At 45.2% G+C, this 23592-nt stretch overlaps 1 protein-coding gene across 5 annotated transcripts in view; it reads left to right on the top strand.

Moving 5' to 3' along the window:
* LOC138246140 (myosin-16-like) overlaps nucleotides 1-23592 on the top strand; it is an 838653-nt gene that overhangs the window by 587693 nt on the left and 227368 nt on the right. For all 5 annotated transcript variants that reach the window (XM_069200412.1, XM_069200413.1, XM_069200414.1 and 2 more), the window contains one exon: nucleotides 1208-1325. In XM_069200412.1, the coding sequence (XP_069056513.1) occupies nucleotides 1208-1325 (118 nt within the window). The remainder of the gene's footprint in view (nucleotides 1-1207; nucleotides 1326-23592) is intronic.

Here is a 23592-nt window from a genome sequence, read left to right as displayed (position 1 = left end):
AGAACAAACCACAGTAATATCGACAAGGAGACTTGCAAAGCAGCACTGAGATGTTACAACCAGCAGATCAGAGAGACTAAGAGGAGAATCCTGTTGTAATACACCATATACCAAAAGCTCAAGGTCAATTATTTATCTAGGGAGAGATGGCAAATCCAGGCCTACAGGGAATCGACCTAGGGTGTTACAAAATCCAGCTTTGTTCAGCTTGGAGCCTTTGGCACCAAAGCCAATGGCTTCAACAAGCATTCTTCGATGGTGTTTGTAACTTCGAAGAATTCTCCTCGAATTCCACCTTGGAACGTGTCCCTCTGAAAGACTTTGAGCTCTCAATAAATTACTTATTCCAAAGGCATACATTTTGACTGAGATGGCCCGCTTGGTGTATCTGGATATGCTCCAACAGTCACTCAGAAATCTGACTAAGTCCTGCTCAAGGACTAAGTGATATTTGTAAACAAGCACTTTACCTTTACTTGGCTAGTAGAGGTTTTTATGATAAACAGAAGCACATATTATGAACAGCAACATTCTGTGGAATATTACTTTTCCATTCAACACTTTAATTGTAGTTACACCTTGTAGGACACGTATTAGTTGGGTAGGAATTGGGGGGTGAAACATTTGCGTAATTTTCTTTCACGTAATAAAACAACATTGCAGGAAACTTAAGCAAAATTATGCATTATTGAACAAAATATGAATCCATCATTTTGTGCTATATGTTAGCACATAATGCAGCCTACATCAAATTTGATGCATGAATGTATTTCACTGTAAACGATAGTGCACAGAATGCAAGTGGAGTGAGCAACTTCTGCTTGTATTCTGTCCATTTGCATTACTTCCATGCACTTGTGGTAAAACTTTGCACAAACAGTGCTTAATTATGCAATACAGTGCAGCTCCATAATTTCTGAAATTTGCAAAACACAATACATGCTAAATCCCAAAATTACGCAGCTAATGCCAGAGTAATTTACATTTCGTTCATGCCTAGTAAGAATGTTTTGTGATCTGGAAGAAAAATATTTTCTTTGTTCGTCACACACCATATACTTTTATAAAATATGTTGTCGGTGCTCATATACTTTAACACGTTGCTATGCTGCGTTCCCACAGTCGTTTCATAAATAAACCCGCCTAATTTTTGCTGCCAAGTACAAAAACATTTTTAATGTATGCCTTTTGTAAATTACTTCGGCAGGTTAACAGTGATGCTCAAATTCGAAAGTTAGAAGACTTGTTGTCAGAAGCAAACAACAAAAATGACGACTGTCAGAAGATTATCACAGAGCAGACCATTTTAAAAAACAGACTCACAGGTAAGCAATGTTTTATGATCTCATCAACAGAGAGTATTAAAATAGCCGTTGCATGCAATGTAGTAAAGACATTATCTAGTTATTCGATGATACTACATAGGAGAACAGTACAGCTGCATCTCAAATAATTAGTAGTGCTGTAAAAGTTGGTGGCATTGGGATGTATGTCAAGTAAATATTTTTTGTAAGTTAAATAAAATTAGTACATAAAAGAATAAACAACAAAGCAAGAATAAATAGCTGTATATGGTCCGCTCAAAGCCAGTGAACAGAAGTGGAAAAAGATAAAATGCAAGGTCCAGAAGAAAACTCCCTGTCGGGCACGGAGCAGAAGATTGAAGAGTTTAAAACTGTCAGCTTATGTAAGGGTAGTCTGGCAGTTTGGCACTCAGCCTTTGCATTTTCTTGCAGTTTAATAGCAGTCAATATTGTGATACCTACTAGACAAAATGTGCCTAGTCCATAGGAACGCTGGTTGACATGCAAAAGTCCAAGGCTTCTTTGACCATATAGCCATTGCAAGGCCTGTGTGTGTAGTTTCACTGCCAATTCGACTTGGCATTTAAAAGTACTTGCCAAGCCTAAAACTCCCCTTTTTCTACATATAAGTCACCCCTAATGTGTGCCCTGGGTAACCCCTAAGGCAGGGTGATGTGTAGGTAAAAGGCAGGACATGTACCTGTGTAGTTTACATGTCCTGTTAGTGTAAAACCCCTAAATACGTTTTTACACTGCTGTGAGGCCAGCTCCCTTCATAGGATAACCGTGGGGATGCCCTCATAAATTGTTTGAGTGGTAGCTGCTGATCTGAAAGGAGTAAGAAGGTCATATTTAGTATGGCCAGAATGGTAATACAAAATCCTGCTGACTGGTGAAGTTGGATTTAATATTACTATTTTAGAAATGCCACTTTTAGAAAGTGAGCATTTATCTGCACTTAAATCTTTCTGTGCCTTACAATTCATGTCTGTCTGGGTTTATATGACAGCTCCTTGTGCATTCACTCTGATACACCCCAAACACAGGATACTCAGCCTCACTTGCATACATCTGCATTTTGAATGGGTCTTCCTGGGCTGGGAGGGTGCAGGGCCTGCTCTCACACAAAGGAATGCCACACCCCCTACTGGGACCCTGGCAGACAGGATTGAACTGAAAGGGGACCTTGTGCACTTCTAAGCCACTCATTGAAGTCCCCCCACTTCAAAGGCACATTTGGGTTATAAAAACAGAGCCTCTGCCCTACCACCTCAGACACTTCCTGGAGAAGAGAACCAGAACCAGAACCTGCATCCTGCCAAGAAGACCTGCCTGGCTGCTCAAAGGACTCACCTGTCTGCTTTCTGTGAAGGACTGCTGCCTTGCTGCTCCCTGGCTGTGGTGAAGAAGTGCTCTCCAAGGGCTTGGATAGAGCCTGCCTCCTGTTCCCTGAAGTCTCAGGACCAAAAAGACTTCATGTCTACAAGAAGGACTCCCTGTGCGGTGAAATTCAACGCACAGCCTGCCAGAAACAACGCACAGCTTGCAACACGGTGAAAACAATATATCCCGACTTCACAACGAAGCGCCAGCGTAGCGACCAGAACTTCGCCGCATGGCCTCACCGGATCGACACATAGCTGAGCCAGAATGACGCAGCCTGACTTCCAGAGAGGAATTGACGCAGCGCCTGCAGTGGTGTAGAAAATTTGACACAACGCCTACCGGATCGACGAAGCTCCTGTGACTTCGTCCTAGCAGCACCAGAAATCCATGCATTGCCCCCATTGGGCATCTGAAAACCCCGCAACCCGAAGAGGATCCACGACCAAGTGCCGGAAATCGATGCACAGCTGCCCCTGCGTGAAAATAAACAACGCATTGCAGTGTGCGTCCCGAGAAATCAACGTACACCCCTTTGTTTCCACGCATCTCCTCCTCTGCGGGCCTTTGTGGAGATTTTTCACGCGAACCAGGTACTTTGTGCTTGAAAGAGACTTTGTTTGCTTTTAAAAGACTTAAGACACTTTATATCACTTTTCAGTGACATCTCTACATTTACTTATTATATCTTTAATCGTTTTGACCTGCATTTATCCAGATAAATATTATATATTTTTCTAAACACTGTGTGGTGTATTTTTGTTTTGCTATATTGTGTTATTGTATGATTTATTGCACAAATACTTTACACATTGCCTTCTAAGTTAAGCCTGACTGCTCAGTGCCAAGCTACCAGAGGATGGGCAAAGGATGATTTGGATTGTGTGTGACTTACCCTGACTAGAGTGAGGGTCCTTGCTTGGACAGGGGGTAACCTGACTGCCAACCAAATATCCCATTTTTATCAGCTCCTATCACTGAAACCAAGGGCAACTCCTTCAATAACAACATCTGGTTTTACAAGGAGTGCAGGCAGGTCACAAGGCAGTTAGCAGTGGCTTTTAGGTTAAGGACAGATAGAAGCTACAAGGAAGGCGTACAAGCAAGTACAATAAAAAGCAAAAAGCATTTGGATGAGAAGTGATGGCTCAATCCACTGAATGCATGGGACAAAGATTCTCATAAATTCTGGTCTTTGGTGGCATGGGGGCGTAAAGTGATTACATCACAACCTGCAGATACATCCTGCCACCTGACTGGTTAAATCATTTCAAGATTGTATACACTGATAAATCCTATGCACCCAGTTGGTACGCCCAGTCGGTGCATGAAGGTTCAAAACAAGATTATCTGGTATTTGACTTAAGTGATATAAAAGCTTCCCTTGATGCCATTGGATGTGGGCCAGCTCCTGGAACTGATGGTATTCCTGGAAAACTGGTGTAAATACATCCTAGCATTGACTAATGCAATTGTAAGGAGAACACCTATCCCGAGCTCCTGGAAAGGTGCAGAGGTTGTACCAATCTATAAAAAGGGAGAGAGAAAGATGACTAAAATGATAGGCCTATAATCTTAATTGCCACTATTAAAAGGTCTTTAGCTGGGTGGCACTAGGAAAAATACATGAGTAGATTAAAGACAGCAAAATACTTTTCCACTCTGCAACCTGGATTCAGGAAGAAAACTAATACCATAGAATAGGTTTTTCAATTCATAACCTTGTATTGGAAGACAGTGTTATTTGACAAAGTATACTTAGATGTGGCCTTGGATGATTTGAAGTCTTCCTTCCACTTGGTACCCCCCCCTAAAAGTTGTGGCATGGGGATGCCCTTAATCTTTCTTTCTATTGTTGTACTTAACTTTGCCAGAGTAAGATGGAGTGACCAGGGGCAGTTTACAAACTCCATTCCCATTAGCGAGGGTGTTCATCAGGACTGTGTTCTGGCTCCCACCTTGTTTGTTTTGTACTTGAACAATGTACTACATTTTTTTTCATTGCACGCTACTGACTCTCTGTCTTTGGCAAGAGTAAAATACCCACTTTACGTTTTGGTGTTGACGCTCTACTAGCATCCCAAACTCCAAGTAGATTGCAGCACTTACTGAACCACTTTGAGGAATTTTGCTTTTTACATGACCTAGTAGTAAATACAGCTAAAACAAATATATAGCTATCAAACAAAAGAATAAACATACAAAGGGAGGGTGGCTCTAGGAGGAGTAGACTTAGAGACAGTAGATGCTTTTGATTATTTAACAGTAAGGATATCATCAACAATGCCATGGGAAATGCATGTTGATAAAGTCTCCCTGAAACATTAATACATTTTGGGGGCCATATTGACAAAGCAAGAACCAGACCTGTTTTGTTCTGGAGGAGGTTGTCACACTCTAAATAGCTGCTTATGCTGAAGCCATGCAAGAGAGAGCCAAGCAGGACAGGTTTCATAAATAGATTGGCTTAACAATATAAAGAAACTGCTGAGCTCTTCGGATTTGCCAGAGTTGTTGGATACCACTATTACCAAGTGCATCTCTTCCAAAGATTTAAAAGAACTATATTGGTCATGGAGAGCACAGAATGACACTCATTATAATAATAGGGGTACGTTAGAAGAGATATTGTGATTGACTTTTCATTTTGTGGCTTTACCACAGAGAACTGTAAGTAACCCAAAGTAAAACCAGCAGCAGTTCCCTCAAATGAGCGGAGAAGGGTCACACCCACCCACACACACACTGCTACAGAAAGAGTAAAAATAAAATGTTGATAACATGATTTTATTACCATTTTATTTTGTACTCTGTGGCAAGCAGAGTATGGGGGCGGAGTCTGTGCATAATTGATGCCAATTGGCAGCAGTGAGGAGTGGACCCTTTCATTGTCTTGCGCATGTAGGTTTTGGCTGGGTTCCTTTGCTTCAGTCAAACGACATGCACAGTTTAAACCTCTCAACCCAACTGTTCAGGACAGCTAGGTTGAAGAGCAGGCACAGGGCTCCATTGCCTTTAGGAGCAATAGGCAAGCCTGCTCCAGCCAATCCAGACACTTCACTCATGCTGCTTAACATCATGAGAGCAGCGTCTGGATTGGAAAAGGTAGTTGGCTTTATGGTGTCACCACACTCTCGGAGTGGTCTGGAGCCCTGGATTAGCAAGCACTGGGGACGTGCTGCAGGATAAGATAAGTGAAAGTTTATTTTTCTCTTTTTTAATTGTTCATTGTAATGTGTTTTGTGTAATGTATGTAATGTATATGTATGGAGCACCCCACCGGTTTTTAATACCACCAACCGCCACTGAGTAAAACCCTCCAGAACTTGAAAAGTAATACGCATTGAAACCTCTCCTTTTTCCTGAGATAGCTCAAATTCCACATCTTTAAACATGCTTTGTCACCAAGTGCACTTGGATGAATTTCGAGAAGAGTAGCTGTCATTGAGGAAAGCAACTGGGGGAACTGAGTGCTGTAATTTTAGAAATGTTAATTTACCTCTAAAATGAACACCTGCTCTCTAAAGAATTTTTCTTCACTGCATACTCTTGTCACAAGGAGTATCCATTGGTTCCACTTGAGCCCTAATACTGACTTGCAGGAAGCCTGAAACTTAAGTAATTCCTCTTAGGCAAGGTAGTCTAACTCCCAGAAGTTTGTGCACTAATACTTTGTTCACATTGCCCCTGGGCCCAGTCACACGCAGTCTGTCTACCAGGAATTTCAGTGTGGAATTTTATTCAAGCATGCCACTGTCTTCCTTCAGCACTACCATTGCCACTGATATGAAATTCCAAATAGAAATTATGAAAATGTGCCTACACAATGCCTACTATACTGATGAGCAATGACTGACAACCTATTCTTGAGCTGGACACGCTTTTGTTCAGAAGCTCATTTCCCTGGCTCAGAGACGTGGGCTTTAGAAAACTGCATATCATGTATACATAACATTTTCAATCTCTTGATATTACGTAAAGCATTTCTGGTCAAATGTCACATGTATAAAAAAATGACATTACAGAATATATCTATTACTTTTATCCATGGGACATAGTTACATCTGCCAGATGTTCATACTCACTCATGGACTGATCTAATGCTTGACGCCATCTTTCTAACTTAAATATTTTTGACCTCCTAAAAATGTTCGGGGACCCTATTAATTTGCCAGTGAGCCCGAGTTTGGCAAGCTACTGTTAGACTTTTCATCCTTGGCGTGGTCTCCCTTAACTTTTTGCCTCTGTTTCCCAGGTTGCTGATGTGTGCTGAACTCTGATTTTGCTGTTTGTGTTACTCTGGGCACTTTACCACTGCTAACCAGTGCTAAAGTGCAAGTTCTCCTTTACAAAATGTATATGTAATTGGCTTATCCATGATTGGCATATTTGATTTATAAGTAAGTCCCTAGTACAGTGCACTAGAGGTGTCCAGGGCCTGTAAATCAAATGCTACTAGTTGGCCTGCAGCACTGGTTGTGCCACCCACGTAAGTCGCACTGTAATCATGTCTCGGACCTGCCACTGCAGTGTCTGTGTGTGCAGTTTTATCTGTAACTTCGACTTGGCAAGTGTACCCACTTGCCAGGCCTAAAACCTCCCTTTGCGTACATGTAAGGCACTCCTCAGTTAGGCCCTAGGTAGCCCCAAGGGCAGGGTGCAGTGTATGGTTAAGGTAGGACATGTGTTCATATGTACTGACAGTGAAATATTGCTAAATTCGTTTTTCACTGTTGCAAGGCCTGTCCCTCTCATAGGTTAACATGGGGGCTACCTTTTAATCTGATTAAAGTGTAGATTCCCTTTGGGAGCGGATGGACATGTGGAGTTTGGGGTCTCTGAGCTCACAATTTAAAAATACATCTTTTAGTAAAGTTGGTTTTAAGATTGTGTGTTTGAAAATGCCACTTTTAGAAAGTGAGCATTTTCTTGCTTATACCATTTCTGTGAGTCTGCCTGTTTGTGGATTGCCTGTCTGGGTCATTTTAACAGTTGGGCTGGTTGCACCTCACACTAGATGGTGGCACAAAGGGAGCTGGGGTGTAGTCTGCATTTCCTGATGAGCCATCTGTGCAAGGAGGGAGGGGAGGAGTGGTCACTTACACCTGAAAGGGCTGTGCCTGTCTTCTGACAAAGCAGTCTCCATCCCCCTGGTGAGTGTCTGGGCCTGGCCTGGGCAAGGCAGGATTTCACAAACAAGAGAGACTTTGCTTTGAAGTAGGCATACTTCAAAGGAGAAATTGGATATAAGAAGGACACCCAAAACCACAGATTTTAGAACACTTCTGGTAACCAAGAAGAACCTCTGCCTGGAGAAGAGCTGAAGAGCTTAGGAAGAAGAGCTACCCTACCTGTGACTGTGCTTTGTGGAGCTATCCTGCAGTTGCTGCTTCTGCCAGAGTAAGAGGGACAGCAAAGACGTTTCTCTGCCAGCACCTGGAGTCTCTGGAGAGACTCCTACTCTGCCCTGTGGTACCCATCCAGTTTCTGGGACCCTGAAAGGAGAAGCTAGCAGCCTAGGAGGAAGAAATCCACGCACAGAACCCCGTGCGTGGAAAAGATCGACACAACTCTGATCTGTGGCTGGGAAATCAACGCACCGCCGGCTTTGCGGCTGAAAATAGATGCTCGCCTGTAATGCGACCGAAGAATCGACGCACGGAGCTGGAGAAACGACGCCGCACAGCATTGCTGAAGGAGGCTGGGAGATTGCAACCCGTGCTGCATGGTTTTCGGATCATCGCACGGCTGGATTTCTGACGCAAACACCGCTGGGCATGTGAAAACAACGCAAGGCCTGCCCGGACCTGAGAGTGCTGACCGGATCGAAGCATCGCTCTCCTGCAGCGAGAAGAAACGATGCGCCCGACCCGACGAAAGGAGAAACAACACAAGGTCTTGCTCGTGAGTGAAGTCGACGCATCGCAAGCCCTTTTTGACGCACACTCGCCCGTGCAGGATTATTTTTGACGCACCCAAGGTACATTTTCACGCCAACAGTGTTAGTGTGTGATTAAAACTACATAAAGACTCTTTTTGCTTTTTAATTGATAACTTGACTTGTGTATTGTGAATTTTTGTCATTTTGGTCTTGTTTTGTTTTGTTTAAACCTGTGTTGTGTCATTTTGTAGTGTTTCCATTAAGTTACTGTGTGTGTGGGTAGAAATACTTTACACCTAGCACTCTGAAGTTAAGCCTACTGCTCGTGCCAAGCTACCAAGGGGGTAAGCAGGGGTGAGCAGAGGGTGATTCTCTTTTACCCTGACTAGAGTGAGTGTCCTTGCTTGGATAGGGTGTAACCTGACTGCCAACCAAAGACCCCATGTCTAACAGCTACTATGATGGTTTATGTTACTCCATAAAATTAAAAACGAAGAGAAAAATAAAACATGGTGCCACTGAAACATGGTGCCACATGTTTCCAATAAATATTAGACATTAAATAAAATTGCGTCCATTTAATAGAACAGTGCTGTTGTGTCTTCTTTTTTTGTGGCCCTCATAATGCTACCATTGAGCACCAACTGGATTACCGCCACCACATGTACTCATGGTAAAACCCGTTATCAAGTCCCTCTAGGTCATGGGATGGGCTGAGTTTCCCAACCTAACCGAGCCAGAGGCGACTAATAATCGGACAAAAGAATACATATCAAGCATATCAAAACTTAAGCAATTCCCAAAACCCTTCCCAATTGCCCTTTGTTTCTCTCTTTCTACTTCACTGAAAAGAAGTATCAATCTTTTCCATGCGTGCAGAAGTTTGAGCCCAACTCTTAAAGATTTCTCTCCTTGCAAGTAGTATAAAATAGAATACCAAGCCTCGACGGTGTGGATGGGAAAAGAGGGAGCCTTCTTCCTGAGGTGCTATGCCAAACAAGATCAAAAGGGGGCCTACCTTCATAACAGTGCCCAAGGAGAGAGAAATTGTCTTATCCACCGCCATCCAAAATTCCTCCAATTTTGGGCAGGAGGCAAACATATGCACGTCGTCCGCCTCACTGCAGCCACACTGCTTACATATGGAGATTGCACTTCCTCTTATCTTTGCCAGTTTCTGGGGCTTTTTACAACTTTTCCTAGTTTTAATGCACATCACAGAAAAATATGATTCTTATTGGCACAACCTGTAGCCTAAAGACAGGGGTTAAAACACACACACACACACAGACACACACACTCACACCAGAATCACACATGCACACAAAAGAATGACTAATGTTAGAAATTGGGTTGTAAGTTGAGAAGCGTGAGAGCCCCACTCAAATAATAAACAGTCCTTGTCAGAACAAACCACAAAAAATTACTGAATAAACTTTGCTAATAAACCTTAACTTCGGCGTGATATGTAAAGTATTTATTCAGCACTTGAACTGTAATAAAATGAACACACACCGCAAGAAAAATCTCATACTAATTCAGAAAAAAGTAGATTCACTTAATAATAAATAACATCACACTAAAACGACAAAAATCCAATATGTAAAAGTTATTTTTTACAGTTTTGGGAAAAATAGCACCAAGAATCACAAAGTGACACTGGTGGTTATTTAGCTGTTCAGGTCCGGGTCAAAGTCACAAGTTCTGGTGACCAAGGTGGAATGAGTGTCAAATACAGGGATCAAGGTCGTCTTGGTGAAGAGTTTACCTTCTCACACAGTTCAGTTCCATGTGAGGACCCTCAGCCAGAGCTTTGCATTGGTGTGAGCTGCAAATAGATCCTTGTCAGTGCAAAAAGCAGACAGTCAATGGAACTTCACATTGGTGGGAGATGCGGGCGATTTGTTGCAGAAGAAAAGAGCATCAGATCTTCGCATTGATAGAAGATGTCTGTGGTTATTTGCGGTCACGATGAGCCCAAAACTTCTGGATTTTCACCTGGACTTCAGTTCTTGCAGGTTTGTAGTACCAGCCAAGGCCCCTGGGGAGGTACCTCTTAGGGGGTCAGAACTCACTCCAGCAGAGGCAAACTGCAGGACTCAGGGAGGTCTAGTTAATGCTGGCCAGCTTGGCAGTTGCAGGGAAAACTTCTGGAAGCTTGTTGTGCCCCTGTAGCTCAAACAACAGGTCAGCCATCTGAGGGCAGATTTATGGAAAGTGGCGCTGCACTGGGTGCAGCACCACTTTCCCTGAGCCCCTTAGCACCCCTGTACCACCACAGTGTGTGCGCCGTATTTAAAATACGGTGCACCATGGCGCAGGGTAGAGGGCAGTAGCGTAATTTCTAACGCTATTAATGTACACTGCAGGAGTAGCGCCAAAATATTGGTGCCACTCCTGCAGAGTACATTGGGCCCCATTCTAGAGAATGGAAGCCCCCTTTAATGCCTGCTCTTGAGCAAACTTTAAAAGTCCCATAAATAATGGTGCAACGAAATCTCATAGATTTCCTGACGCCATTTTTCTGGCTCCCCTTACTGGGTAACGCCCACTTTGCATACATTATGCCTGGCGCAGGCATAATTTAGCCCACAGGGTTACAGAGTGGTGCAGTGGATGCATTGCACTACCCTGTAAATAAGTTGCAGGGATTTCGGCCTTGGTCTCTAGGAGTCACTTCTGGGGATCCTAAGTTCACAGGCAACCAGGTCCAGTCTTCCTACAACAGTCAAAAGGGCAGACCTTCTTTTTCTGAATCCTTACAGGCCCAGGAGTGATCTGATGAGAGATTTTGAGGGTGCCAGCCTGTATGTGGGAGTCCCTCTCTTTGTCTATACCTAAACCAGTTCTGCTCAGTTATTCCCCTTAGTCTGGCTCCAAACTGTCTAGGGAAATAAAGAGCAGGCTGGCACACCCAGTTGTGTGCTGCATTTGGTAGTGATAGGGTAAGCAGCTTCAGAAATCAGGAACGGGGTGGGTACAGTCAGGAGGCTACCCTTTAAACCTCGAAAAGCACATCCCCCAGGTCATCCTGCTCAGGAGAGGAACATCCTTCTCACACCCAATGATCTTTGGTCCCCTGCCTGGAAGGAATACACATCACACCACAGGAGAGCCATTAACAGGCATGTGACGTTGGGCATTGGCAGAAAGAAACATTTTGGCAGGAAACTGCCAACTTTCTAAAAGTAGCATTTTCAGAATAGTAAGTTAAAATCCAACTTCCGCATTAAAAAGGATTTTAAATTGCAATTCAGATGAGAAGAGTAAGAAGTTCTCGCTCCAAAACTGAAGTTATCACTTTTTAGGTGTAATAAGCTAACCCAGTGTTAGTCTATTCCACCTGGAAGAGTGAGCCTTGTCAGGAGCATTTTACTGCTAGTACACATATACTTTCTACATATTGCACCCTACCTACCCTAGGAGCTTTGTAGGCCTAACCTTGGGATGACTTGTGTTAAAAAGAAAAGCCTAGGCCTGGCAAAATGTTTACTTGGCATGTCGAGAAGGCAATTTAAAACTACACAGTGGCACGCATGAGATGTTTTAAAGTAAACTTTAGTGGATGGCACAATAGGTGATGACCCCACTTGTAACATTTAACTTACAAGCCAATACTATATGGATGCCATTTGCTAGGGAATATTGAGGGCCTGATTTATACTTTTTAGCGCTGCATTTGTGTCATTTTTTGACGCAAAAGCGGCACAAACTTACTAAATTCAATTATATTTTGTAAGTTAGCGCCGCTTTTGCGTAAAAAAATGAAGCAAATGCGGCACTAAAAAAGTATAAATCAGGCCCTAAGTCTGTCGATTAGGTGTCCACCAATTTTACCATGTTTAAGAAACACAGCACAAGCACTTTACCATTGGTTAGCAGGAGTGAAGTGCAATGAGTCCTAAACCCAACAAAACAGGTTCAGGAAAACAGGATAGTGAAGACAAAACTTCTGGAGCAATACCACACCAAATGTGTCATGTCTAATAACTACAAAATACAGAAAGTATTAAGAACGGAAAGAAAGTATCATTGGCAAAAATGCATGGGCCATAGAGCCTGTCCCTGAAGTCACTTTTTTTAGGTTGATATGCTCATGTGGTCTGACAAGTGCATAATAGCTGAAGGCTAGATTTGGCTGACCCACTGCCTTATGCTGCATTATATTGTGGGGTGGAAGCACAAATGTGAATGTCAGTTGAACAGGCTAATGGAAGAAGCATCCAATAGTCCTTATGTGCAGACTGTAATTTGTAAATAAAATCGCCTGGTACCCAAAGCTCTGCTCTGAAACGTGGTTGGTGCAATTAAATGAGTGCGCACAGAATTCCAAGGCTGCGTGTTTCTAAATCCGTCACATTCATCTTTAATTTGCTAACACCCACCCAATCCGCCTTTATCTCACTTCTGCAGGCTCCTGTTTTTTGCCTTTGTGACGGCTTTTATGTCTTTCTCTTCCTCCGTCTTTTTTTCCTTTAATGTTTCCGTCTCTTGCTCTTGGTAAATGTCTATTGCAGATAACTAATTGCGCGTTCCCAATAATAAGTGGCGTGCGCCCCACAGGCAACCACCGTTCAAATTAAGCACTGCACTGCTAATGTGTATGTATATATGTACAGTTTTCCTTTTAAATACTTTTTTTTTTTTTTAATGAGGATGGTGAAACAGCTAAAGCTGTCTCTAGGCCAGATCTAAAAGCGTGTTAGAAGGCTCCAAACTCTAACCCTATAGAAGACTCACCACTTCAAAAAACACTACATTGAAGTGCTTAAACCATCCACAACTTTGTGCTTGTCTTTGACGATGTGCACCTCTCTCATTCCTTTTGGCTAAACCGGTGCTACAGAAATACCATAAACATGCAAACATAAATGGGTTTTGCCTATACCATCATGTATTAACCATCAATCATTTAGCAATTCCTCTTCTAATAATTATATACTATCTGAACCTTCTGTTCACAATCTCTGTCCTGCATTGGCTTCTGCTTGTTCGCTCGTGGGTCTCCTAGCGGTCTAGGGGTACATTGAAGCTGCTTTTTGTCCACACCTTTTTTCGAATAGCAGGTTTATTGTACTTTAAATTGCTTTCCAGTCCAGTTCTGCCAGTTACTTCCTCCCACACATAGGACTTGCGCAAAGATTTTGCTGTGACTTACTCTAGTAGTATTCTGACTTACAGCAGAATTCCATTAGTGTGCATGGAGTAGTCTTAATGTATTCCTTGGATTAAGTAGTAATATTATTCGTAGTAATATTCCAAGAATAAGCCACAGCAAGATCTTTGTGACTGAGGCCCACAATATGTGGATGAGTGGGGACATTTGTCAGTGGGAGTAGTCATGAGCATCCAGAGATAATTGAGGGAAGGAGAGCTCCCAGCTAAGGATGTCAACAGACGTCATACATCCCATTGCCTTGGACTGTTTTCTCAACATAATCTAGGTGGGAGAACAGCTTACTTTCCTGTATAGTACAAATCAGGTGTATTTTTCGATTGTTTGCCAATAAAGCAGAATTAAATCTTCCGTTTTCTATTGTCTCGGGGAAGCACGCATTCATGTTGTAGATGAGCTGGCTTTTCTGAACTTGAATTCCACAGCGAATCTATTCGAAGGATACACAAAGTTTATGAAAAGCAGTGATCACTTACCACCTCACAGTTGTAAACCTTTCCTGAGTGTGGGGAGCAAATAATCAAAAGCATGGTCTTTCAGATCCGTGCAAGAATATTTATGAAAAAAAACACGTGCTCATTTATCAGTGTTAACTCTGGCAAGCACAGACAGCTGACAGTAATGAGAAAAGACCTGAGCAATCCCACATAAATGAGTTGCAGGCTACAGTGAGTGCAAAGGGCAGCTTGTACAATTTCTGGGGACACCTGCATTTGATTAAGCTGTTTAAGGACTACCTAAGGACGAAGATTACAGATGGCTTAAAACACGTTCCATGGTGTAAAGATGCATACGTTTTCATCCAAATTCGAACAGTTAATAAGAATGCAGCTATCGCCTGGGGACTATGAAATAGTTCGTTTAGAGCACATTTAAGATTCGTTTAAGAAAGGAGATTGGTTTATTTAGGATGTCTAATATGTGTACTACGTATCAAGCTATTACCGTTGCTCTGAAAGACGGAAACATAGCCAGGCTTTGCTGACCTGATAGCAGAGACAAAAGTGCATTATGTGTTTCAATTCAGAACTTCCATAAACTTAAAGAGCATTTAGGAAATAGCAGTGGTTGAACAATGTGGTCCGCTTCTGCCCTCTCCTCCTTCTTCATGAGTGTCTGCTACACACTCTGCTAACCTACTAGTATACTCTAAGTATTCTGTCTTGCACATACTTACATAGCCTCACAACCTTACATAGCCTTATGATCACCCTATCCGCACGGCCCCGCTTAATATCACCCCCCCCTCTTTTCATACCTCTTGTAGTCTCCTCTTAGTCCCACACACTATATTCATACAGCTCCTCATGTAGGCCTCTTTTCCAATCTAAATTTCATGTCTCCATTTTAGATTCTCCATATTCTCGTATTATATTCTCCTACTACACATCCTCCTGCGTGCTCCCATCATTGGCCTGCATACTCCCTCCAACATAACCTCCATGTGGCCTCATTATTCGTTTCTTGCCTTGTTTCCTCTCTACTGTCTTACATACCTTTCCTTTCCACTCTAATCCTGTAACTGATCCCTCCTTATCCTTGCTACTTCTTATGTATCCTGAACATCCAGGCTAACCTCTTCTTCTCAATGATGCCTCCCAGACATCTACTTTTTTACCTAACATCCACAAACCCTTCTCCTATAACCTATTTTCCACCCTACCAACTTTCTCCCATTACTACATTCACTACTCACTAATATTCCCTGTCCCATAATTTTTCTTCTTGTAACTTTTCTTTCCATCCACGTAACCCTCCTTTGGTATCTTCATCTTTAAAAACTGTTGGTAGCTATCAGGCACTTCAGTGCAATTGAGCCACACTTTCCCTCAGCCCATGCCCCACCACGCCTTTCCCAGTACAACATCCACAGAAAGTTGTGTCACTCCGGCTTTGCTTCTTACAATTCAAGCTTTTTGTAATGCCATCACAGACCGCCTTGTTTCTAAGGCAAGTAAGCGGCACCCACTAGCCAGCCCACTCAAAGTAAGATTAGGAAGCCTATTCTGTAGTGACAAACATCAGACCCAGGCCTGTTTCATTCATTCCTTGATATCCCACTTCAAGTATTCGGGCAAGGCTAGATGCCCTGCCATCCCACTGTCAGTTCTACAGCAGACATAAACTTTCAAGCACATCCTAATCTATTTGATTACAATTGCCCCTGCAAGGACTATTGTCAGCAACTCCCCAACAACAGGGACACTTACACACCAGGTCTCAAGTTCTCCTACATACAACCAAACATGAAAAGGAACAAGCTAAATCCATCAGGCAGAGCCAGCAATAGACCAAGGTTGAATAACCTAATCTTAAAGAAGCGGATAAAAAGAGCTTTGCTTGTTAAGAGCTTTGACTACTTGGAAATAAAATACTTTCAGAACATCGAACTCTGTCTGAAAGACGTACCTAATCTATTATGATTTCCATCTGGAATGCCCAGAGAATCATCATAGACAGAAAAAGAGTTGTCACAATTTAACTGCGTCTGATAATCACATTCAACAGTGAACCATCTTTAGCTACAAATGCGACAAAAATAATGTAGCATCAAAGGAGTCATCCTTGATATCCCTCTAATTCTCAGATTATCTTTCGGTCTCCATTTACTTCACTTCCTTTTGTCTCTGAATCTGGTATACTTCAAGATACCTTCACTGTACCACTAACTGGTTACATAAATGACACTTCTCACTGCTATCTGATTACCTCAACATAAAATGCTACAACTACATAAATGACACATAGACCACCCTCTCGCTGAAAAATCTGAAAGACCTACACATCTCAGGAATGGACCCCTGACCCCGGGGCCATTGACCCATCATTGCTTAGGTATCAACTTCATCTTAACTTGTGTAAAATACTGATCCTTACTGAGGGGAAAGGATGAACTGATATGATCATGTGGCTCCAGCAACCTGATTCACCTCTAGCAACTACAACTGATTTCAGAAACCTAGGAATGTTCATGGAACAAACCAAAAATTGTGCCTTACACTCCATGTAAACTTTCTAGTAAATATTCTCTTTTCTAGATTTCCCTCACAATCCGTGACCTGAATTGTAGTGCTATCAGGACTACAAAAAATACATAGCTCAACAGAATGGAAACTATGAGACATTCATGTATGGCGCCATATCTCACTTGCCCTCCCAAGTGCTTCACTTGCTGTGTGTGAAGTCAGAACCATTTGGGTGGCACGTGGCAAGCAGATTTTACTGGATTTCAACTGTGGTGGTTGGGTCCATTTACCACTGGTGTCCTATGGACTGTCCTACTATGATGCTGCAAAGTAGGCCGAGCTCATCCCTACAGCACTTGACTCTCCGGGTAGCGAAGCAACCTATCCAAGGTGTTGGACTGTTTTGCTTATGCAGGGTCATCCCCAATCTTTTTGCCTCCTATTTTTTCTGACCTGTTTTTGTTGGCTTTTGAACTCTGAGCACTTTACCACTGCTAACGAGTGCTAAAGTGCACATGCTCTCTGTGTAATGTGTATGTAATTGGTTTATCCATGATTGGCATATTTGATTTACTAGTAGGTCCCTAGTAAAGTGCACTAGAGGTGTCCAGGGCCTGTAAATCAAATGCTACTAGTGGCCCTGCAGCACTGGTTGTGGCACTCACATCTGTAGCTCTGTAATCAAGTCTCAGACCTGCCACTGCAGTGTCTGTGTCTGCAGTTTTTAATTGTAAATTCGACTTGGCAAGTGGACCCAATTGCCAAGCCTAAACTTTCCCTTTTCTTACATGTAGGGCACCCCTAAGGTAGGCCTTAGGTAACCCAAGGGCAGGGTGCAGTGTAGGGTTAAGGTAGGACATATAGTAATGTGTTTTATATGTCCTGACAGTGGACTACTGCTAAATTTGTTTTTCACTTTTGCAAGGCCTGTCCCTCTCATAGGTTAACATAAGGGCTACCTTTAAATATGATTAAAGCGTAGATTCCGTTTGGAAGCGAATAGACATGTGGAGTTTGAGGTCTCTGAGTTCACAATTTTCAAATCCCTCTTTTAGTAAAGTTGATTTTAAGATTGTGTGTTTGAAAATGCCACTTTTAGAAAGTGAGCATTTTCTTGCTTAAACCATTTATGTGACTCTGCCTGTTTGTGGATTCCCTGTCTAGGTCAGTTTGACAGTTGGGCTGGTTGCACCTCTCACTAGACAGTGACACAAAGAGAGCTGGGGTGTAGCTTGCATATCCTGATGAACCATCTGTGCTAGGAGGGAGGGAAGGAGTGGTCACTCACACCTGAAAAGGCTGTGCCTGCTCTTACACAAAGTAGTCTTCAACCCCCTGGTGTGTGTCTGGGGCCTGGCCTGAGCAAGGCAGGATTTCACAAACAAGAGAGACTTTTCTTTGAAGTAAGCCTACTTCAAAGGGCAAAATTGGTATACAAGGGCACCCAAAACCACAGACTTTAGAACAATTCTGGAAAAAAGAGAAACCTCTGCCTGGAGAAGAGCTGAAGAGCTGAGGAAGAAGAGCTGCCCTGCCTGTGCTTTGTGGAGCTATCCTGCAGTTGCTGCTTCTGCCCGTGCTAGGGGACACATACTGGACTTTGGCGGTCATTACAACATTGGCGGTAAAAGCCGCTTACCGCCGTGCAGAAGACCGCCAACACACCGTTGCGGCCGCGGAATTCCGCCACAGCTATTATGACCCACATTTCTGAATCCGCCAAAATTCAGACACCCACACAAGTCCACCACACCAAAGGTCAGTGATAAACTGGCGAAAACAAATCCTCCACCGTCACGCCAACAAATACGCCCACACTATCACGACACACAAATCCACGCGGCGGTCTTTCATCCGTGGTATTCCATTGGTGGTACACACCGCCGTGCTCAAAATACACACACTCTTACAAAACATCCCCACATTGGACAATTCAAAATACACACACCTGAGACACATACACACTCCACTCCCACACACCCATTACAATATAAAACACACACCCACATCACCCACAAACCCCCACAACAAAAAATTCAGAAAGAAGGCCAGAGAGAGACACCACTAGCAAGAACAACAGCATCCACAGGCACACAACATCATCACCCACATAACTTCCATGCACCTCACACAACACACCACTACATATCACCACACTTACACCACACACTCCTCCCCACACATCACCTACACCACCCCATGGCACGGCAAAGACACCCCAGGTTCTCGGAGGAGGAGCTCAGGGTCATGGTGGAGGAAATCGTCTGGGTAGAGCCACAGCTATTCGGAGCACAGGTGCAGCACACCTCAATTGCAAGGAAGATGGAGCTATGGCGAAGAATAGTGGACAGGGTCAACGCAGTGGGACAACACCCAAGAAATCGGGAGGACATCAGGAAAAGGTGGAATGACCTACGGGGGAAGGTGTGTTCCGTGGTCTCAAGACACCACCTGGCGGTTCAGCGGACTGGAGGCGGACCCCCACTTCCTCCCCCACAACTAACAACATGGGAGGAGCAGGTCTTGGCGATTCTGCATCCTGAGGGCCTCGCAGGAGTAGGTGGAGGAATGGACTCCGGTAAGTCAAATCTTAACTATTACATCCCCAACCCTACCTGCATGCCAGCACATACCCCCACCCTCACCCTCACCCCCAGCACCCAACTCCTCACAAATGTCCCAACATCACAAACCACACATCCCAACACCAAGCCCTGCATGCAACTACAAAGCATGGACACCCATCACCAAAGCATGCCCACTGCACATACACCCCCTTAAACCACCATCACACAAGCTCCCACACAGGAATGCTAGCACTGGGGTACACGGTTACCCACCCATTGCACACCATTACACACACAGATTTAACAAACATCCTTTTATACTCCTGGAGGACCCCTACCCAACGTCACCGGACAGGAGGGTCCACACATGTCCACACCACCAACAGAAGAGGCCCACAGTGATGACAGCATCTCTGTCCAACTGGGTCTAGATGACCAGCCCGGACCATTGGGGACCTCTGGACAGTCGGTTCCCCTCACACAGGCACAGGCCACCACAGACCTTCCCCCCTCTGGAAACACCAGCACAGCACCCACCCAGCGGGCCCATACCTCCGTCCCCAGGACACGTCAATCAGCTGTGTGTCCACCACTACAGGGAACCCAGGATAACCCACCACCCCAACAACAACAGGGACCTGGGGGCAGTGGCAGTGTGCACACGGTCTAGGGGACGGAGGCACTGGAACACAGGGGAACTGGGAGGGCTGCCGTGCGACAGGGGGTGGACAGGCCAAGGGAAGCCACTCTCCACGAGGCCCTCTCCTCCATCATGGGAGCATACCACCACTCCCAGGAGACGATCGCAACGGTACTGGCCAAGTTTCAGGAGACCCATCGCATGCAGGAGGAACAGTATATGGGCTTCAGGGAGGAACTCAGAACCATCAGCTCCACCCTGGGCACCATCGTAGGGGTGCTGAAGGAAGTACTCAACACCAGGAGGGACACTGTGGCACTACAAGGGGCCCCTGACACTAGCATGGACGATGAACTGCCCACCACCTCTGCCGGCGCTAGTGGACAGGATGCCCCGCCACAGGACCACCACACCAGCACCTCACCCCCTGCAGACGGAGAACCACCCCGCAAACGGTCCCTGAGATCCAGGAACAAGACAGAGAACGATGCCAAGACCCCCGCCAAGAAATGAGACCACCCTGATTGTCATCCTACTGTTCCACTTTGTCACCCTGTCCATAATTAAACTGCGCCAGCTCCACTTCCTATGCCCATATGGGCAATGCACCTATGAGACTAATAGACTGGACTCTGCCATGGACACTCCTCCGCCATCACCCCTCTCCATTTAACTACCCCCTCCAATATTTTGCATTTAAATAAACACACCTAAAGCACAAAATGATCTGGAGTCTGTCTGTGATTTCGAAATAGTGTATTAGCAATTACAGTGACAAAATGTTTTTGAAATAGTAATGTCAACATACCTAGTCCATGAAGAATTTAAGCAGATGTCACACAGTGGGACCCACATCTGTAAAACGGTAAGGGAAAGTGACAACTCAGTGATACACTGGGTGAAAACGAAAGACAGGAGAGAGGTGGTAGTGTAAAAGTACATGTAGTAGGCAGGATTGTATTCTTACCTGTGTTTCACTGGAAATATTGCTGGATCACTGAGTCCCTGTTGTGCATGTCTTCTTCCTCTGCTTCCTCCTCATCACTGTCCACAGGCTCCACAGCTGCCACAACACCGCCATCAGGACCATCCTCCTGCAGAAAAGGCACCTGGTGTCGCAAAGCCAAGTTGTGAAGCATACAGCAGGCCACTATGATTTGGCACACCTTCTTTGGTGAGTAGAATAGGGATCCACCTGTCATATGGAGGCACCTGAACCTGGCCTTCAGAAGGCCGAAGGTCCACTCAGTCACCCTCCTAGTTCGCCCATGGGCCTTATTGTAGCGTTCCTCTACCCTGGTCCTGGGATTCCTCACTGGCCATGACAGGTTGGGGTAACCAGAGGCAACTGCAAATGGTGAGGGGCAACTGTTAGACACACACTAACCTGGAGGGATAACCCCAGACCTAGACAACCATTCCCACTGACTTGCTTCCAGGTGCTCACCTAATAGCCACACACGGTGCCTCTGGAGTTGACCCATCACATAAGGGATGCTGCTATCCCGCAGGATGTAGGTGTCATGCACTGAGCCAGGGAACATGGCATTCACCTGGGAGATGTTCTGGTCTGACAAACATACCATCTGGACATTCACAGAATTATAACTCTTCCGGTTTCTGTACACCTGTTCACTCCTGTGGGGGGGGACCAAAGCCACATGGGTCCCATCAATGGCACCTATGATGTTGGGGATATGTCCCTGTGCATAGAAATCACCTTTCACTGTAGGCAAATCCTCCACCTGAGGGAAAACGATATAGCTCCGCATGAGTTTCAGAAGGGCAGACAACACTCTGGACAATACGTTGGAAAACATAGACTGGGACATCCCTGATGCCATGGCCACAGTTGTTTGAAAAGACCCACTTGCAAGGAAATGGAGCACTGGCAGCACCTGCACTTGAGGGGGGATTCGTGTGGGATGGCGGATTGCTGACATCAGGTCTGGCTCCAACTGGGCACACAGTTCCTGGATTGTGGCATGGTCAAGCCTGTAGGTGATTATCAAATGTCGCTCCTCCATTGTCGACAGGTCCACCAACGGTCGGAACATCGGAGGATGCCGCCATCTCCTCACATGTCCCAGCGGACGGTGCCTATGAAGGACAACAGCAAGCACAGAGTCAAACAACTCAGAGGTACGTACCCACAGTTTACACAGAACACTAATCATACACAAAAGGTGGCCTGTGTGTGAGTTGAGACTAGGCATAGGTATGTGTGACGCAGTTGAAAATGAAGCCATGTGGGCCCCTGAAATGGCGGCTGCCTGACCTGTAAAGTGGGGCAATGGGATGTGAGGTAACTGCGCTGGCATTGTACACCGTCGCTGTAGGCGGTCGGAGACCGCGGCGCAATGCTGCATTAGTTAACATTGGACCCTATAGGTCTCAGGAGCCAATGACGATGTACGCCGGCGGTGACGGTACACACCGCCGCGGACGTGACCGCCATTTTCTATCTGTTCAATCACTCGATACCTGATCTTCGACAGGAGAGGACCTACACTGCAAGTGCTGCTGTGACCTCGGTCTGGAAGAGACAATGGCTTGTGCGTCTGGGGAAAGGGCCCCTGCCTTCACATCGTAGGAGTTGGAAAAGCTCGTGGATGGGGTCCTCCCCCAGTACACGCTACTCTATGGTCCTCCAGACAAACAGGTAAGTACACAGGGAGCATGTTGTATGGGCTATGCCTGTGTGGAGAGGGCTGGATGTAAGAAGGAAGGGGGCAGAGTGCTGCGTGCATGAAAGACAGTGAATGCATGTGCCACATGGCAAGGGTAGGGATGGGGCCAATCACTTTGTTGGTGCAGTTGGTAATGACTTCTCTTCTTCCCCTGTACATTTCATTTATGTCAGCACCCACCAGAAGAAAGATATTTGGCGTGCCATCGCTCAAGGATGTCCGGACCCTGGGGGTCTACCACAGACGGAGCACCCACTGCCGGAAAAGATGGGAGGACATTCGCCGCTGGAGCAAGAAGACGACGGAGGCTCAGCTGGGAATGGCCTCCCAAAGTTGAAGGGGTGCCTGTCGCACCATGACCCCCCTGATGTTCAGGATCCTGGCGGTGGCCTACCCGGAGTTGGATGGGCGCTTGAGGGCATCACAGCAGACACAAGGGGGTGAGTACACTCTCATTCTGCTGACTTTGCGTGCAGTGGAGTTGTCTGGGTGGGGGAGGAGGGCTATGGGTTTCCCTAGGCCAGGGTTAGTTCCGTAGGCAAGGCCCCTCCGTAAGGCAGGCCATGTGGCACCCCACCCCACCTCTGTAGACTGCCAAGTACAGCTATTCATGCCCCTGTGTCATCTATGTGTGCAGATGTCGTCGATAGGCTTGTAGGCCATTTCCCAGGAATTGAACAGCGGAGCCCAAGAGCGCAGCGTAGTGCAGGGGGCTTCTGTGTCTGTCTTGTCCGCCAACAGTAGCGGTAATGCATGTACTCAACATTTCTTTCTTCTGTCGTCTCCCTGTTCTTGTGTGCATTAGCATCATCAGGTGGAGGAGCAGTGGCACCGGAGCACGAGGGAACTGCATCCCACATGGCCCTGGAGGGCGAGACTAGGGGCTCGGAATTCACCAGTGGGACGGAGGGTGAGGGGAGGCGATTTGCTGATGTGGCACCTCAGATCGGTGCAGAGTCGGGTTGACTTTGACGGCAAGGGACGA

The sequence above is a fragment of the Pleurodeles waltl genome, chromosome 7 (genome assembly GCF_031143425.1).
Source record: "Pleurodeles waltl isolate 20211129_DDA chromosome 7, aPleWal1.hap1.20221129, whole genome shotgun sequence".
In the NCBI taxonomy this organism is placed as follows: Eukaryota; Metazoa; Chordata; class Amphibia; order Caudata; family Salamandridae; genus Pleurodeles; species Pleurodeles waltl.
Note: the sequence above shows the minus strand (reverse complement) of the source record. Positions and strands in the feature narration are given on the sequence as shown.